At 42.4% G+C, this 19,768-nt stretch overlaps 1 protein-coding gene across 10 annotated transcripts; it reads left to right on the forward strand.

Annotated features, from left to right (window-relative positions):
• The first annotated feature begins 164 nt into the window (after nt 1-164).
• LOC102908472 (uncharacterized) lies at nt 165-19,522 on the forward strand. Of its 10 annotated transcripts, none has more exons than XM_076544035.1 (5): nt 165-184; nt 12,632-12,715; nt 13,552-13,678; nt 14,201-14,293; nt 15,346-19,522. In XM_076544035.1, exons 3-5 carry the CDS (start codon nt 13,567-13,569, stop codon nt 17,685-17,687), a joined length of 2,547 nt encoding a protein of 848 aa, XP_076400150.1. In that variant the 5' UTR covers nt 165-184; nt 12,632-12,715; nt 13,552-13,566; the 3' UTR covers nt 17,688-19,522. The 10 variants fall into 10 exon arrangements, with proteins under 10 accessions (XP_076400150.1, XP_042123960.2, XP_042123968.1 ...); XM_076544024.1 differs by lacking the exon at nt 165-184 and adding an exon at nt 5,420-5,702 and having other exon boundaries at nt 13,517-13,678; XM_042268037.2 differs by lacking the exon at nt 165-184 and adding an exon at nt 5,420-5,702.
• Nucleotides 19,523-19,768: the final 246 nt, after the last annotated feature.

Genomic DNA, 19,768 nt, shown 5'->3' on the forward strand with positions numbered 1-19,768 from the left:
TCGCGTGTGTCTCTGGGAAATGTAGTCTAGAGACGGAAACTGCGTGGCACTGGTCTGCTGGAACAAAGTTACTTAAATGATTTCTCAAAGACCACACCCAGTGTCTGGACGCTTGTGGGCGTCGGAAATCACTGTAGCAATGTTCAGGATAACGTTAGGTCGCCCGTTTTGCCTTCCTCTGTTGGTAAGCCACAGTGTAGGGTTTATATGACCCATATTAGTAATTAAAAGCTATCAGATTTAGGAAGAACTGTGAACGAGTGATTGATTGCTCCTGAATAGGTAGGACGTTCTTTTACAGTTTAGTTGAAAGAAGGAAGGAAGGAAGGAAGGAAGGAAGGAAGGAAGGAAGGAAGGAAGGAAGGAAGGAAGGAAGGAAGGAAGGAAGGAAGGAAGGAAGGAAGGAAGGAAGGAAGGAAGGAAGGAGGGAAGAAAACTCTTCATTTTTATTTATTTATTTTGAGTCTGGGTCTCACTCTAGGCCGACCTGGAACTCACTATGTAGACCGGATTTGCATTGAACTCACAGAGATCCATCTTTTCCTGTCTGACAAATGCTTGGACTAAGAGTGAACTTCACCACACCCTGTAGTGTAAATATTCTTTTCTTTCTTTCTTTCTTTCTTTCTTTCTTTCTTTCTTTCTTTCTTTCTTTCTTTCTTTCTTTCTTTCTTTCTTTCTTTCGTTCTTTCTTTCTTTCGTTCTTTCTTCCTTCCTTCCTTCCTTCCTTCCTTCCTTTCTTCCTTTCTTTCTTTCTTTCTTTCTTTCTTTCTTTCTTTCTTTCTTTTTTCTCTCTCTCTCTTTCTTTTTTTCTTTTTTTGGTTTTTCGAGGCAGGGTTTCTCTCTGTAACAGCCCTAGCTGTCCTGGATCTCGCTCTATAGACCATGCTGCCCTCAAACTCACAGAGATCCACCTGCCTTTGCCTTCCTAGGGCTGAGATGAAAGGCGTGTGCCCGCACTACCTGGCGAAAATATTCTTAAATTAGGAAATGGTGATGTATGTGTAATGATACGGTGCGCTAGAGGCCTTGGTGGGTTTTGGACCAAGGTGCCCCAGCGGGTGAGACATGCCTTACAGGCATGGCAGACAGTGGAAAATTACTCACCCAATGCAACATCCATGTGGCAAGTTTATTTTCTGGGGAGGGGAAGGAAAGAGGAGAGAGAAAGCTTGAAAGAAAGAGAGGGAGGGAGAAACAGAGAGAAAGGTGCGGGCTACCTGGGGTGGGGATGGGGGGAGCAAAAAGGAAGAGTGTTTTTTTTTTTTTTTCTTGAAGTGGCCTTCACGAAAGATAATGTCAGGAAACTAGGTGGGTCCCAAGGAGTGCGGGTTCAGAATGTTAACAGTGTGCACAACTCTGTGAATACACTAAAAACAATTAAATTGTATGCAGCAAGAGCTTATACAGGGAATTGAACCCTGGAACTCGTGCATGTGGTCTGAGTCTTTTTTATGTCTTATTAGTTATAGTTATGTTGGATTTTTAAAAGAAAATCAAATCCACTGAGGTACAATTTATATACAATAAAATACACTAATTGCATCTGTTTATTTTAAAATACACCTTTAAACGCTTATTTCATGTGCTTTGCTTCTGTATGTATATGTGCACTACCTGCAGTCAGTGGCCTGTGGAGGCCAGACAAGGACATCAGATCTTCAGCAACTGCACTTACAAATGGTTGTGAACAAGCATGTGGGTGCTTGGAACTGGATTTAGGTCCTTTGTGAGAAGAGAAAGTACTCTTAATCACTGAGCTATCTCTCCGGCCCAAGAATGCACTGATTTTAAAATGAGCTGTTTGTATATATCACTGCTGTCACATTTATGACCTAGACCTTTCCCTTTGAGTTTTGTTCTTCAAGACAGGGTTTCTCTGTGTTGCCCTGGCTGTCCTGGAACTCACTCTGTAGACCAGGATGGCCTCGAACTCACAGAGATCTGCCTGCCTCTGCCTCCTGAGTGCATGCACTACGTCACCTGCTTAGACTCTTTTTAAACATCAAGCCCCACTCTGATGTTCCTTGGGCATCTGTAGGCAGAAGTTTCTCTCCCGCCTGCCTGTTCCCAAATACACAGCAGCTGCTTTCCAAATAATTGACATGGAGGCTTAATATTACTTATAAATGTTCGGCCGGTAGCTCAGGCTTATTACTAACTAGCTCTTACATTTAAATTAACCCATCATTCGTATCTATGTTTAGCCATGTGTCTAGTACCTTTTCTCAGTATGACATTCTCTTCTTGCTTCCTCTATGTCTGGCTGGTGATTCCTGAATCTACCCTTCTCTTCCCATAATTCTTCTAGTCTGGTGACCTTGCCTATACTTCCTCCCTGGCTACTGGCCCGTCAGCATTTTATTAAACCAATTTGTGTGACAAATCTTTACAGTGTACAAGAGCATTATCCCGCAGCAGGCATCCACCAAGTGAGGCATTCTTCATGTAGAGTTCCTTATAAATGAAATCACAAATTGCTGGTAGTGGTGGTGCACACCTTTGATTCTAGCACTTGGGAGGCAGAGATAGGCAGATCTGTGTGAGTTCCAGGACAGCCTGGTCTACATAGTAAGTATGGAGTTCCAGGACAGCCAGAGCTACATAGGGAGATCCTGTCTCAAATAAACGAATGGAATTACATATTAGGTACACTTTTTTTTTTTTTTACTTTGGCTTTGGCAAGATGTTTATGGGATTCAAATGTACTCTTTTCTATGTAAGTATTTCCTTTCTTTGCTGAATAGTATTCTCTTTTATGTATTCTATGTCTGAGTTTGTATGTCCAGTCACATGTTTGTGGATGTTTCTGTTATCTCTAGATTAGTTGATTTGAATAAAGCTGACAGAAGCATTTGCTTATCTTTTATAAACATGTGCTTTCATTTATTTTAGAAGATATGCGGTAGTACCTTCGGTGAATCTTATAAGCAAATATTTAATTATTAAAGTAACTGCCACACTGTTTTACAAAATGGTCATACTATTTAATTTCACCAGCAACGTAGGAAACTTTGGTTTGTTCCATGTCCCACTATTGTTGGTCCTTTTTTTAAAGATTTGTTTTTTCTGTGTGTGTGTGTGTGTGTGTGTGTGTGTGTGTGTGTGTGTGTGAATTCATATATTAGTGCAGTGCCTGTGCAGGCCAGTAGGGGGTGCTGGAGCACTTAGAATTTACAGAAAGCTTTGTGAGCTGCCTGTTGGGGGAACAGAACTGTGGTCTTTTGCAGAAGCAGTGTAAGTATTTAACGCTTGAGCCACCACCTCGGCTCCTCTCGTTAGTCTTTTGAGTTTAATTAGATTCTTAGAGAGTGAGCCATGGTATCCAATTAAGGCTTCATTTATGCAGAAAGGGCATTGCCATCTTCAAATTCTATTTTAATTTTAGGTGCTTTTAGTCACATGTTGGCCATATTAAGTTCTTTCTTTCCTCCCTCCCCATCTCCCTACCTCCTTGTACACATACCTCAGCCTGGCCTTGTGCCTCATCCTCCAGAGTTCTGAGACTTCAAGTGTGAGTCATCATGCCTGGCATTAAACTATTGAAGGGCTCTAGCTAGCCCAGGCCTAGCAAACACGGCTCTGGCAGGCCTTGCCCTTCTCTCCCAGTCCCTCTGCCTTGCTAAAAACTGTTAGATCACATTCCTAAAGCTGGCCACAAGGTCTTTTCCCATATTTGGCCACTTCTTCTGAGGCTGACTACCAAGGTCCAGCTATCAAAGTTTTGAAGTCCATCAATCAAAAGCCCCCTTTGGCTCACCTAATTAACATGTCCAATTAAAATAAAACACTTCACAGTAACACAGGGGTTTCCCCTTTACCTTTGTATACTGCCGTTTTCCTGTGTGCCCCGTCTGTCTCCTCTCTAACCCGAGGCCGTCCTTCATCCCACTGGGACAAACACCCCTCCCCCTTCTCCATTGTCCCCTTTCACCTCTCCCTTGTCCGCTATCTTGTGTTTGTCTCTTATTCTCTGCTCTCTAGGGCAAATAAATCTCCTTTGTGCTGAGAACCTGACCGTGGGGGTCCTGGGCAGATACTTTTCCTGTCAACTATTATTTTTATTAATGCTGCCTATTACTTTAGATGGGGAATAATGGGAAAGAATGGGCTTCATGCCTGCACTCCAGTCCATCCTTCAGAAGGACACCTTGACTACTCCCCTCCCTTGTGGTATCCCCAGGGGATTGAACCCAGCTTCTACCCCATCTCCTATGTGGTTTTGAAAGGACCAAGCAGATGCCATAACAGGCTGCTCAGTCTTCTCTCAGAGATCAGGCCTCAATTTCAGTTTCCTGAGACTGAGCAAGCAGTCTTTGGGAGGGCCATGAACAAAAGACATAGTCCTTGCAGTAGCTCCCTTTCTGCACGTACTCTGACTGCTCAAGGTTCAGCCAAATGTTTACTGTCTGGGACCCCTCACCAACTTAGAGTTATGTGCATGAGTCAAGGACAGAGCCTGGACCACTGAGCCAGCCCCCACAGTCAGTACGTGCTAGGCCAGCCAGTCCCCATGGCGGCTCAAGGACAAAGCCTGGGACTTGTCCTGGACAGCCCCCAAAGTGATAATTGTAACCCCAACCAGTAAATTCAAAGGTTACACACCCTCACCCAATTAAAAGAGAACAGAGATAAAAATAAACCAATCCGAGTTGCACCCGTGCAACCCCCCCCCCCCCCAACCCCCCTGAAGAGCTTGTGGGTTTTGCCTTTAAATAGCCAGCCTCACAAAGAAAGAGGAACTCCTCCCTGCCTCACTGTATTGGGTGTAGGAATGAGTTACCTGTCTAGACTTGTATTTACAGAATAAACCTTGCTGTTGCATTCTGGACATCCAAGGTCTTCGGTGGTCTCTTTGGGGGGTCACAATCTGGGCATAACAGTTTGCCCCATTAAAGATTTTAACACTCTTCCAGTTGTTTGTGATACTGATTCTGACGCCACCTGGAGTTGCTGGGGGGTTCTCCTCGGAACAGATTTCCATTCTGAACTGTCAATCTTGTCCATGAATGATTTTTCTATAAAGCGGATTGTACCACCTTGGTTTTCCCCCTCATTTCCCAGTGGTTCCTCCCAAGAGTCGCTCAAGATTTTCCTCTTCTCTGGATCCCCTGTATTCTACGGTTTCTTCCAGCAGATGGCGCTGTATTCAGCGTGACCACTAGATTTCTAAGTATAACAGAGCTCATGACCCCAGGTCGAGTACCTTCCTCCGCTCGGATGATGCACAGACAAGGGCCACAGCACTCTGATCTGCCTGACAACTCTGTATTTCATTCTGTGAAATCCGGCGGGATATTGATTCCTCTGCTGTACGGAATGGATAAGCCTCAAAGATGGCGGCCTACACGAATAGGCATCTGTGGGAGCGGCCATGTTCCCCGGGCCTCTCAAGGAATTGTATGCAAATGCTCTTGAAGCTATGTGTTTCTGTGTGTGGGTGTGTGAGTGTGCATATGCGTGTGAGTGTGAGTGTGTGCGTGTGCGCGTGCCTTGCCGACTGTTGGCTTTCGCTGGCTTCACGGGTAACGCTGGGCATGCGCAATACTAATAGCCCAAGAGGACGGTTTTGGTTTTTTTTTTTTTTTTGAAGACCGGAAGTGACAGTGGTCCTGGAAGATGGTTTCTTGCTCGAGCTGCTGCTATTGAGTATTTCTGTTATTAATTCTGTTAATAACAAGAAGTCTTCGGGGATGATTCCGGTTGGTTTCCACTAGAATTCTGTGGAGTCAGCAGTGTGTGTGGACGTTAGGAGTTAGTGCTGTGTTGATGGTCGTCAGTGGCGAGGGTTTCTCTGTCAATAACGGGACACTGAGTTTTGGAGATTAGAGGTTGGGCGGGTAGCGGGGTGTGAGTGACCTTAAGAACTGTCATGAGTGACTGAGGGTCTGTGCCAGCCGTGAGATGGTGGCGGCTGTCATCAGTTTGCTTTCTAACCTGAAAGTTTAGCTCATTAATTTTTAGCCACCATTAATGTAAAAGATTTTCATTCTTTGGTATGTAGTTTTCTTTGTTATTATTCAATAATAAGTGGCTTTCTTTTTTAATTTCTTTTCTTTGATCAGGGATCATTTTAAAGTGCATTTCCTGTTTCAAATAATGTCTCTGGGTAGTGTTCGAGTTGAAAAACGCTTTATGGTCTATGCCATAATCACTTTTCATAAATGTCACATCTATTACATAAAAATAATTCGTTCTTTAATTAGTTGTATTGTGATATAATAAGCATATATTTTAATATATCATATGACCTTACAGATTTTTTTTGTCTTAGTTGTGGGGAAAGGTATATTGCTCATATATTTGAAGTATATTGTTACCAACACTTGTGCATATTTTTACATAATACATTTACCTATTCTTTGAAAATTCTCTATATGTATACAATGGATTTTGATCTTACCCACCCTTACTACCTCCCTCCACTTGCGAGTATTTGGGGGAGCGTTTCGAGACAGGGTTTCTCTGTGTAACCCTGGCTGTCCTGGAACTCACTCTGTAGACCAGGCTGGCCTAGAACTCAGACATCTGCCTGTCTCTGCCTCCTGAGTGCTGAGATCAAAGGCATGCACCACTACACCCGGCTATACCTATTTTTAGTAATAGGTATGACAAAGTAGCTCAAGGGATATTATGGCAATTCAAGTGTCCATCATCAGTTTGTAAAAGAGCTTATTTTCCCAAATGCCTTTCCTTTTTGCATGTTTTCTATCTTTTGTCCAGTTTTTATCCCTTGGCTTTTTAAAAGCAATTGCTAGTTTTTTTTTTTAATTAGAAAGAACTTATTGGTCTCATGATGAAATAATATATATCTTTATTTCAAATTGTGGCATTTTTTTCTTTTTCTTTTTTTTACTGGGGACTAGACCCAGGACCTCAAGCATGCTAGGCAAATGCTCTGCCTCTGAGCTATAGCTTCCAAGCAGTTCTCTCTCTCTCTCTCTCTCTCTCTCTCTCTCTCTCTCTCTCTCACACACACACACACACACACACACACACATACACATACACACACCTACACACACACACCATACACACATTATATATATTCACATACATTTATATATTATACATTTATATATTATACATTTTTTTTTTGTGTGTGTGTGTATTAAAGCTATTTGTGTATGGGGGCAGCACAGACTTGCTATTTCACAAGTGTACAAGTCAGAGAATAACCCATGGGAATTCATTCTCTCTTTTCTACCATGTGGGTCCCTGAGAGCAAAGTTGGGTCATCAGGCTTGGTGGCAAGTGCCTTTATCACCTGAGTCATGTTGCTACTTCCTGCCCCCACCCATGTCATATTTTATCATATAATATGGTCTGCTCAGAAATGTGTGCTCTATCTTTCTAGCTTTAGTTTTCCTCTTCTGTTCAATGGATGGGCATAACTAGATACCCTCTTGGACTTTGCTCCAAATTCTGATGACTAGAGCAGAACTGATAGTGATAGGTCTGTGGTAGTGTCGTGGAGCTATTGCTATTCCCTAGGAATAGCTCTTCTAGCTGCACGTGGTCTTGAGAGATGCTACAATATTTAAGAAGTGGAAGATTAACTAAAGGCAGGACTTCATGATGCAGCCTCCATGAGGTTGTCGTCCATGAAGGGGTGAGACTTTTGATATGATGTAGCTGTTTGGGGGTCACCCATGCTCCTTCGGTTACCCCTCCCCTGCACTCTGTAAGCCAGCCCCATAAACTCATTGGCCTCACCAATTTGGACTTAGGTGAAATTCTATTTCTGTCTGTTGTTGCTCTAATCTGGGGTGATTAGACTGCAGCTCCTGTTTCCCCAATGAAATAGCACCACTCATAACCCCTTGCACAGAGTTACACAAATACAGACTCCAAAATATTTTTAATTGTGGGGTGTCTAAAAGTACATTACGTTTCCAGTCCTGCCTGAGTTTGTGTACTGAACAGCATGTGATGGTTGATCTAGTTTGCTCTTTTCCAGGTGGTAGCCAGTTAGAGCAGCATCAGTCACAGAATGAATGTCTTGGGTACACTCGGGCATATTGTTTACTTATTTTGATTGTGTTGTCTTTACATTTTGATATTTACTTAAAATTTCTTTTGGATTTATGTAGTGTTTATATTGTGTTAGTGTGCATGAGCACATGCCATGGTGTGTGTGTGTGTGTGTGTGTGTGTGTGTGTTAGTGTGCATGAGCACATGCCATGGTGTGTGTGTGTGTGTGTGTGTGTGTGTGTGTGTGTGTGTGTAGGGGAGAGGACAGTCTGCACAGTCCAATTCTCTCCTTTCGCCATGTCTTGGGGATGGAACTCAGGTTGTCGGATTTGGTAGTAGGTGCTTTTACCCTCAAAGATGTCTCCTCAGACCCAGTTTTTCTTAAACTTTCTACTCTTCCAGCACTGTTTATTGAGTGTGGTCCCTAGTATAACATTTCAGCATCATTCCGGGTACTAGTTAGAAGCATACATTCTTAAGTACTTAGACCTGCAGGAGCAGAAACTGTGGGAGTGAGGCTGAGAATTTTTAATTGTATTTTGACAATTCCTCTAGAGCAGTGGTTCTCAGCCTTCTTAATGCTGTGGCCCTTTAATACAGTTCCTCATGTTGTGATGACCCCCATCCAAAAATTATTTTGTTGCTACTTCATAACTGTAATTTCATATGGTTAGGGATCATAATGTAAATATCTGTGTTTCCCAGTGGTCTTAGGTGACTCCTGTGAAAAAGTTATTCAACCACAAAGGGGTCATGACCCATATGTTTTGAACCATTGCTCTGTAGTGCTCTTGGGAACCTTTAGATGCCCAAGATGTGTTTCAGTGGTGAATGTCTAAGGATTAAGGACTTATCTTTCCAGTTTTTTTGGTATCTCTGTGGGGCTCCTTATAAGATCTTCCACCAGATTCCATATCACCTCTTCCCTACATCTCTGACTGAATTCATAGAGAACCATTAAGCTTCTGATTACTGAGAGAACAGGGTGGAGATCCAGAGTGACCTTGCCAACCAACTGCACTTCAATCCAGGAAACTTTACCCTTGACACTAGAGGATCCTGGAAGTTCCTGTGAGGTCAGCATGAGGAATCCTGGGGGTGGGACTTCCTCCAGGAAATAGATGCCTCTGATTTGTCACTACAGTCTCAGAGGAAAAGCAGATAGGAAAAGCAGATAGTCTCAGAGGAAAAAACATGAAGGACCGTGGTGAAGAACCGTGGTGAAGGACCATGGTGAAGGGCCGTGGTGAAGAAGGACAGTGGTGAAGGAAGGGCTGTTGTTTGTCACCCTACTGTCTCTGTCTTTTGTCTGTGGATACTACTCCTGTTAGAAATTACTTCTGTGTAGGGTTTTTGAAGAAATGGCTCTGTTTCTTCTCAAATTGCCACACAGAACACAAATATTCTCTCTATTCAGTTTTTTTTTAAAGATTTATTTATTTATTATGTATACGGAAGAGGGTGCCAGATCTCATTACAGATGGTTGTCAGCCACCATGTGGGTGCTAGGAATTGAACTCAGGACCTCTGGAAGAGCAGTTGGTGCTCTTAACCTCTGAGCCATCTCTCCAGCCCTCTATTCAGTTTTTGAAATGTCCATTTCTCAGTGTCTCCAGTTTTTATTTTCCTCCACTGTTTCGCTCCTCTTTGCTGCTTTCCTTTCTGGGAAATGATGTCAACTTTGTCTCCTACCCTCTGTTGAGCTACCTGTTACCACAGTTGACATTTCATTCCAAGTTTTAATTAGAAGATTTCTAGTTTGGGGCCGGTGAGATGGTTCACTGAGTAAGTTTGCTTGCCCTGTAAGCTTGGAAACCCAAATTCAATTCCTGCAACCCACATAAAAGTGGAAAGAGAGGACACACTCCACAGCGTTGTCTTCTGTGCTTCATACCCATCGTGGCCCGTACAAGCACACACAGGCCCTTCAGTCTGGGGCTGGAGAGGTGCTCACCAGTTTCATGAAGTCTCAGGTTCGCTTCCCAGCACCCACATGGTGGCTCACAGCCTTCTCTGGCCCTCCTGTTCCAGGTGGTCCAGGGCCTTTTCTGGCCTACTTGGGTACTGTACACATGTAGTGCACATACATACATGTAAACAAAACACTCACATGCATAAATAGAAATAAGTAAATTTCTTCTTTTTAAGCCCTTGGGCTGCAGAGATGACTTGGTGGTTAAGAATAATGGCTGTGCCAGGTGGTGGTGGCACACGCCTTTAATCCCAGCACTCAGGAGGCAGAGCCAGGCCGATCTCTGTGAGTTCGAGGCCAGCCCGGTCTATAGAGTGAGATCCAGGATAGGCACCAAAACTATGTAGAGAAACCATTTCTCGAAAAACAAAAACAAAAACAAATAAATAAAAAAGAATACTGGCTGCTCTTCCAGAGGACCCAGGTTTGATTCCTAGAACCCACATGGGAGCTCATAATTGTCTATAACTCCAGTTTCAGGGGATCAGTTGCTCTTCTGGTTTCTATAGGCACCAGACATACATGTAGGAAAAACATTCATACATACAGAATTCAAAAAAAAATTTTTTTTAATCTTTTAGGTATTTTTGTCTTTTTTTTTTTTTTTTAAAGACAGAGTCTCACTATGTAGCTCTGACTGGCTTGGAACTTGCTCTGTAGCCCAGGCTGGCCTTGAATTCACAGAGATCCACCTGCCTCTGCCTCCCAAATGCTGGGATTAAAGGTATGTGCCACTACTGCTGGCTTTTAAATATTCATTTTATAGCATTTGTTGTTTTTTTTTTTTTCATTAGTGTTGTATGTCTTATTCTTCTGGTGATATAGTGATAGTTTGTTAGGAATGACTAATTTTTTTTTTTTTTTTTTTTTTTGGTTTTTTTGAGACAGGGTTTCTCTGTGTAGCTTTGCGCCTTTCCTGGAACTCACTTGGTAGCCCAGGCTGGCCTCGAACTCACAGAGATCCGCCTGGCTCTGCCTCCCGAGTGCTGGGATTAAAGGCGTGCGCCACCACCGCCCGGCAGGAATGACTAATTTTTTTTGTATAGGCAATGTGTATACTTAATTCATATATGGGGAACTAAAAAACAACACTAAAAATACTATGTTGAAAGACACTCATGGGAAAGATGAACTGTGGTTAACCCACCTCATTCTCTACATGCCCAAGTTACTGAGTGTAGATGACCAGTTTATATTATTTGCCATGGATTATTCTGTTCATTATATATATGGAAACAACAATTTTTTCTTGTGATTTCAAAAATAGTATACTGGACACAACATTGAAATTTGTTTTTAAATGATTGATAAATACAGAGCATCTTGTGAACAACATTCTTCTCTTAAACATATCTTCTTTTTCTGATCTCTAAGAAGCAGTAGGATCTCATTTCAGGCTTTGACCACAAATATCAAGTCTCAGCTGAATCTTAATGACATTTCTGCTCGATTGGGCAATTTTAGCTTTAGATATCTCAGTCATTTTTATGTAGAAGATGGGGAGCCAGGATTAAGAACTAATAGTCATTTGTATTAGTGGGAATAAGAGGATGTTCATGGCCTTAGCAGTTGAATAGTGCTGTGATTTCTGTCTGTGCTTAGACAGGATCACAGAGCAGTCTTTGAAACGTTTTCTAATTATTCTTTATCAATAAAAACTCAGGAGTCAGGTATTGGGGTAAGAGCCTGATTGATCAGAGAAATGGCAGAGAAGCAGTCAGTGACCTCCACTCTCTCCCCTTCCTCTATCCAAAAGGGATGAGCCTTTCTCTCAGCCCCTTCCTACTACTTCCGGTGTCTCTCTGTATGTCCATAGTCCTCCAAAACCACTGTGGCTAATTTTGGCTTGCTATTAGCTAGCTCTGCCTCTGATTCAAAGTAAACTTTATTGGCAGTCTCAAGAGTGTCAGAGTGCGATCAGAATATCCCACAACAGGTTTTGATTTTGTTTTCTGCCACAGTGGCCAGATAGTGAGTCTTCTTTAATGTTGACTGCCTGTGAGGTCGTGTGTGTGTGTGTGTGTGTGTGTGTGTGTGTGTGTGTGTGTGTAACACCATGGAGAGTACTATGATCTAGGTAATCCCAGCAACCCAGTTCCTAGCAACACTGAAGCCCACATGATAGTACCAGGCCCAGCTGTCAGCAGCTGCTTTTCTGATTTAAAAATAAAGGAGCGGGAAAGTATTGACTCAGAATCAAAAGAAACCTACAAGCCAGGTGGTGGTGGTGCATGCCTTTAATCCCAATACTCAGAAGGCAGAGGCAGGTGGATCTCTGTGAGTTTGAAGCCAGCCTGGTCTACAGAGTGAGTTCTAGGACAACCAGGGCTACACAGAGAAACCCTGTCTTGAGAAAGAAGGAAAGAAAAGGAAGGAAGGAAAGAAGAAAGGAAGGAAGGAAAGAAGGAAGGAAGGAAGGAAGGAAGGAAGGAAGGAAGGAAGGAAGGAAGGAAGGAAGAAGCTTACAGCTGTATATTTAGTAATAGGAATTTAAGATGAAAACCACCTAAAATGGTGATGAATGAATCTTACGGATGATATACAAAGAATTACAATATTTATTAATATATCTTTAGGTAAAAATGAACAGAGATCACCTCTGACCCATCTGTCTGGTGGCCCACTGTCCCCTAGATAGTTTCTGTTATATCCTACCTAATAGGCTTTCTGTACCCCAATAATAGGTTTCTCCGCTGATGCAGTAAGCCAGATCAAGCCGAACTGAAAAAGTAAAAGAACAGGTTTATTTTGAGCAAAGCAACTCACAGGTGAGTTCTTCAGCCCCCTGAGATTAAGGTGGGAGAAAGAGCAGGAGAAATCACATGGCTGAACTAGATCAGGATGCTCTAGTTTCATTGCCTATTTCTGTGATTAAAAAAAAAAACACTCACAAAAACAACATAACAGAGAAAGGGTTTATTTGGCTCACAATTCCAGGTTACAGGCATTATGTGGGGGATGTCACAGTGGCAGAAACTTGAAACAGCTAGTCACACGACAGCCAAGAGCATAGAGAATGAATGCATGCATGCTTATTTAGGCTCGGCCCCCTCAGCCCTTCCCCGGACTTACGCAGTTCAGGATCCCCTACCTAGGAAATGGTGCAGACCGCAGTGGGCCTTCCATATCAGTTAACATAATCAGGACAGTCTCCCATAGGCCAACACGATCCAGTCTCTCACTGATACTTTCTTCCTCTGATTCTAAACTGTGTCATTGACAAAATTAACCATTACAGTGCCCAAGGTAATGATGGTTGCTGGGATCCTCTTACCCTCCTCATTCTGAGCTGACTGCTACTAGGGGCCAAGAGGGTGGTGACAAGGCATTGCCTTTTGTACTCTCATGTGGCCATCTGGGGCCATCTGTGACTCTTCTGATGTCCCCAGGAATCTTCTTTAGCTATTTCCATCAACATATAGTAGTTTGTTTGTTATTTTGGCTGTGAGATGAGTGTTAGTGTTTCTACTTGGCCATCTTGCTGGCATCACTCTCCAGGGACTTTTACAAATGAATGAAAGACAAAAACAAAATCCTTATTTCTAAATATGTTTTTCCACACCCTGCAGATCTGTTTACACTGAACAGGAATTTGCTCTTTCAGAGATCAGTGTCCTTCATGGATGTGACTATAGATTTCAGCAGAGAAGAATGGCAGCACCTAGACCCTGATCAAAGAAGTCTCTACCAGGATGTGATGCAGGAGACCTACAGTCACCTGCGCTCAGTAGGTAAGCAGAGTCTCCTTGTTATCTGAAAGGAAGCCTCACTGAGCATATTCTTTTCTTAGTTGGATGCCTGCTATGAGGTATCTTAAATATGTCATGTTTTTTGTGTGTGTTTAACTAGGATTTTTTAAAGATTTATTTATTTTGTGTGTGTGTGTGTGTGTGTGTGTGTGTGTGTGTGTGTGTGTGTGTTTGCGCGCGCACAAACCATGAAAGTGCAGTACCTGTGGAGGCCAGAAGAGGGCATCCAATTCACTGAAACTGGATTTATAGGCAGTTGTGAGCACCTAATGTTGATACTGTGAACCAAGCCTTCAAGTTAAGAACAAGGGCTCATAACTGCTGAGCATCTCTCTAGCCCAGTAACCAGAGTACTTTATCTCCTTTATGTACTCTAAAGATTATTCTGTTCATAGAGATATGTGATTACTTAAGAACAAATTCTCATTAAACAAGAAGACTCTATGGACTGGGCTCTGAAACATGAGTAGTTGGACCCAGTCCTTTATCATTTTCTGTGACCAGGATATCAAGTTCCCAAGACAGAGGTTTTCATGCTGGAGCAAGGAAAGGAAACGTGGTCATTGCGGAATGAGAGCCCATGTCAGCACTGTGCAGGTGAGTGAGTGAGACCCATTTAGGTGGAGCCTCAGCAAAGCAAGAGAGAAAATCTCAGCTGTCTTAAGCAGGATTGGCACCTTAGGAATGCTTTTAAGATGACCTCTAGGGAAAGTTCTAAATTTTTTTGTACTGCTTGAGGACCCTTAACATTGACTTCTCAAGTAACTGAATGCCCTCTACCTGGATGACCTTTGTTATTTCTGTCTTCTTGGCTTTATAGATTCTAGAGTGTGTGCTAATCTACCTCCTTTTTTGTGTGTGTGTGAGTCCACATTTGAGAGGGTCTTCCTTTCTGCTTAGTTGATTTTTCTGTTGTTGCTGTTGCTGTTTTATTACTGTACTTTACTGAGGGGGCCTGCATTTAATTATAATCTTCTGTTGTAGACTTATGATATGGGGTTGGTATTCCCTTTTATCTCTTTGGCTCACATCCTCCTCCCTCCCTATGATGGCAACATTTAAAAATCATCCGGGCAGTGGTGGCACACACCTTTAATCCCAGCACTCAGGAGGCAGAGGCGGGCAGATCTCTGTGAGTTTGAGGCCAGCCTGGGCTACAGAGTGAGTTCCAGGAAAGGCACAAAAGCTACACAGAGAAACCCTGTCTCGAAAAACCAAAAAAAAAAAAAACAACAACAACAAAAAAAAAACATCCATGTTACGAAGTCTAAAATAAATTTGAGCTATATAACAGTTTATAGAAATGTCACTTTGCTCTGTGTACCTTGTTCTTTGCTTTAGTTTGTTCACATCTGCTTGTATGTAATATAGCTACCTGGCTATTTCCTCTAACGGATGTACTGTGTACCTGGATGTTTCCTGTCCATCACAACCTTCTTCATCAAATTACTACCCTTCCTTTCTCTGTGTTCATCCTGGATAAGACATTTGTTCCCTGCTGTGTAGGCTCTGCTAGCTGTACTGCAAACTAAAATAACACGTTTCACCTTCAGAAAGGAAGTTAGCTTTACAGCAGGGGGGTCTGAAAAAAACGTCTTTGCACATTGAAGGTAGTTTTACAAATGATATTTTCTCATATTTCATTCTAGAAGAATTGCAGCAGATTGGTGACCAGAAAGAGACCTATCAGCAAATAGCAAATAGCAAATCAGCAAGTGATGTTATTTTCATCAAGAAGACACTGGATACAAAGAGTCATTATGGATATAAGACCATTAGAAAAATAATTCATGTGAATCCATACATTGTTCTTCCCCCTAAAAGACCCCACCAGTGCGACTCATTTGGGAATGATCTGAAGCATAATTTATATTTACAGAGTCATAATGAAAATAATGGGCCAAAGAGAATTAAAAGGATTCCTGAATGCAGTAAAATTTCATCCTATACCAATGCTGAACATACTGTAACAGAAGAGAAATTTTGGGACCATAATCAGTGTGGAAAAGTCATCAATTATGAACAAGTACCTTGTCAATATCCAAAATTTTATATTGGAGAGAAATCATATGAATGTGCTGAATTTGGAAAGATCTTCACCCAGAAGTCACAGTTCAAAATACATATGAAATCTCAAACAGGAGAAAAACTCTATGTATGTATTGAATGTGGGAAGGCATTTTCACAGAAGCCAGAATTCATTACACATCAGAAAACCCATACTAGAGAGAAGCCCTATAAATGCAATGACTGTGGAAAATCCTTTTTCCAAGTATCTTCTCTCTTCAGACATCAGAGGATTCACACTGGAGAAAAGCTCTATGAATGCAGCGAGTGTGGGAAAGGCTTCTCATATAACTCAGACCTCAGTATACATCAGAAAATTCATACAGGAGAGAGACATCATGAATGCATTGACTGTGGCAAAGCATTCACACAAAAGTCCACACTCAAGATGCACCAGAAAATCCATACAGGAGAGAGGTCCTATATATGTATTGAATGTGGACAAGCTTTTATCCAGAAGACACACTTGGTTGCACACCGAAGAATTCACACTGGAGAAAAGCCATATGGATGCAATATCTGTGGGAAATCCTTCATTTCCAAGTCACAACTGCAGGTCCATCAACGAATTCACACAAGAGTGGGGCCCTGTATATCTGCTGAATATGGGAAAATCTTCAGCAGTAGTTCCAACCTCATTACACATAAAAAAATTCAAATTAGAGAGAAATCTTCCATCTGCACTGAATGTGGGAAGGCCTTTACCTATAAGTCAGAATTAATCATTCACCAGAGAATTCACACTGGAGAGAAGCCTTATCAGTGTAGTGACTGTGGAAAAGCCTTCACCCAGAAGTCAGCTCTCACAGTGCACCAAAGAATCCACACAGGAGAAAAATCATATGTATGCATGAAATGTGGGCTTGCTTTCATCCAAAAGGCACACTTGATTGCACACCAGATAATTCATACTGGAGAAAAGCCTTATAAATGTGGTCACTGTGGGAAACTCTTTACTTCCAAGTCACAACTCCATGTACACAAGCGAATTCACACAGGAGAAAAACCTTACGTGTGCAGTAAGTGTGGGAAGGCATTCACCAACAGGTCAAATCTCATCACACATCAGAAAACTCACACAGGAGAAAAATCCTATGTATGTTCAAAATGTGGAAAGGCCTTCACTCAGAGGTCAGACCTGATTACACACCAGAGAATTCATACCGGAGAGAAACCATATGGATGTGGTACCTGTGGGAAAGCCTTTACCCAGAAATCACACCTCAATATACACCAGAAAATTCATACTGGAGAGAGACAGTATGAATGCCATGAATGTGGGAAAGCCTTCAATCAGAAATCAATACTCATTGTTCATCAGAAAATTCATACGGGGGAGAAACCCTATGTATGTGCTGAATGTGGAAGAGCTTTCATCCGAAAGTCAAACTTCATCACCCATCAAAGAATTCATACTGGAGAGAAACCTTATGAATGCAGTGACTGTGGGAAATCCTTTACCTCCAAATCTCAGCTCTTGGTGCACCAGCCAGTCCACACAGGTGAGAAACCGTATGTGTGTGCTGAATGTGGGAAAGCCTTCAGTGGTAGGTCAAATCTCAGTAAGCACCAAAAAACTCATACTGGGGAGAAACCATACGTCTGTTCTGAATGTGGGAAGACCTTCAGACAAAAGTCAGAGTTGGTAACACATCATAGAATTCATACTGGAGAGAAGCCTTATGAATGTAGTGACTGTGGGAAATCTTTCACTAAGAAATCACAGCTCCAAGTGCATCAGCGAATTCACACAGGAGAGAAGCCTTATGTGTGTACTGAGTGTGGGAAGGCCTTCACTGATAGGTCCAATCTGAATAAGCACCAAACAACACACACTGGAGATAAACCTTACAAGTGTTTAGTCTGTGGAAAAGGCTTTGTTCAGAAGTCAGTGCTCAGTGTGCATCAGAGTATTCACACTTAAATGGTTTGAGGAGAAACTCATTGAGGAAATGTCTTATTATAATCACTCTCTATGAAACAGAATGCAGTGTATATTATTGTAAATAAAAATGCCCATGTAGAAGTGCCACATATTACTGCTCAGAAAAGGACCTCAGAGAAGATGCTGAATGGGATTATGGAGGACATTTCTACATACTGAGAAGAAACTGCATCAATTTGATACAACAGAAAGTTTCTCATGAAAAAATACAATGGAACACTGTGTAACTCCTGATGATGAGAATCCTGTTGGTGGAATTGGTCTAGTGCCAACTGATTGAATAGTAAAACCGTCTAGTATACATGACAGTGATAGCCTTCTTTTCTGTCAGTTGTTTGTTGCATATATTAACAGACCTGTGGGTGTGTTTGCATTCTTGGTTGAATGTAACATATTTGTGCTTATCCAGTGCTTCTGTTGAGAGAGATATACTGCAGGAATGGGTGTGGCATTTCATTCTTATAATTCCAGCCTTTGGGAAGAACTGAGGCAGGAGGGTCACCACGATTCAAGGCTAGTCTGAGCTACAGGGTAAGACCCTGTCTCAAAAATTAGAGAGAAAGACCACACTAAAAACATATATTGACACAACCTTCAGAGTGTAAGTGGACCTCCCATTGTCATTTACACCAGGACCTGTAACACACTTCATAAGGGACCACTTCTAAGTGTTACAGCTCTGGAGGGAAAGGTACCCTGGCCATCAAAAGCCAGACTATACCTACAGCTGGGAAGGGAAAGGTATCCTGGCTGTGGGAAGCCAGGCTATACCTGTCAGTGTTACAGCTCTAAAGAGAAAGGTTTCTTGGCCATTGGAAGCCAGGATATACTTGTGTTACAATTCTGAAGAGAAAGGTTTCCTGGAGAAGCTGGGCTATACCTATAGCTCAGAATGGAAAGGTATCCTGACTGTCAGAAGCCAGGCTATACCTGTGTTACAACTCTGAAGAGAAACCTATCCTGGCCATTGGAAGCCAACCTATACCTGCAAGTGTTACAGCTCTGAAGAGAAAGATTTCCTGGCCGTCAGAAGCCAGGCTATTACCTATAGCTTGGAATGGAAAGGTATCCTGGCTGTGGGAAGCCAGGCTATACTTACAGCTCTGTTCTGGTGAGGGAGAGTTCCCCCACAGGAATGTAGCAGTTCTGCTTCTCTCTGGGAGAGCCATTACATCTCTGCTCCACTCTGCTAAGGAAATTTCCCCACAGAAATGTAGTAGTTCAGCTTTTGCTCCTACCGAAGTTGTTACTTCTCTGCCTCAGTCTACTCCAGCAAAAGAAGGTCATCACTCAAACTTCATTCAAGAGATTTAGTGGGAGGGAGGAATCCAAGAGAGAAGCTGCCTCTGCAGGGTGAGAAAGGGCAGCTTCTAACTGAATGGGCACAGAGCTTATATATGTCTTCTTAGGGGCAGAGTTTTTCCAGGGCGAAGATTTTCAGGGTGGGGATTGATAGGATTTCAATCCCTGAGCTTGGACACGCTCAGAAGTGGACTGGATTTCATGCTCAGGAATTGGTTGGTTTTCATGCTGAGTTGTTCGGGGACAGAGTGTGTTTCTTTGGCTCTGGTTTCAGGGCCAAAGTGTGTTTCTTTCACTGGCCCTTTTTAACCTTTTGACTCTAGTTTCAGGGGGCAGTGAATTGGCTCTGATCTCAGGGGCAGGGTGTGTTTCTTTGGCTGGCCCTTTTATCCGACACCAGTAATACCTCTGTCAAAAACAATCAACATGTTGTCTCCTGACCCCAGTTATAATGCCTTTGGAATTTTCTTTACCCCCAGGAAGGCTTGAAATAAACTTTTAAGATCACCTGGGTCAAGTGAAGTTTCTTGTCAGAGTTTTTTTTTGTTTTTGTTTTTTTTTACATTTGCCTTCCTTGATGATTTGACTTTCATAAATTAACATGTTAGACTAGCCTTGGTGTTGGGGGTTTAGCTAAATGCCCGTGTGTGTATAGATAGAGCATGGGCAGCCTATCAGCAGCCATCATTTGCTAATATTTTCTTAACTGGGGTGGTGCCTTATTGAGAAGTCTCTTTAGGAATCGCTCTGCTGTACAT

The sequence above is a fragment of the Peromyscus maniculatus genome, chromosome 1 (genome assembly GCF_049852395.1).
Source record: "Peromyscus maniculatus bairdii isolate BWxNUB_F1_BW_parent chromosome 1, HU_Pman_BW_mat_3.1, whole genome shotgun sequence".
Classification (NCBI taxonomy): domain Eukaryota; kingdom Metazoa; phylum Chordata; class Mammalia; order Rodentia; family Cricetidae; genus Peromyscus; species Peromyscus maniculatus.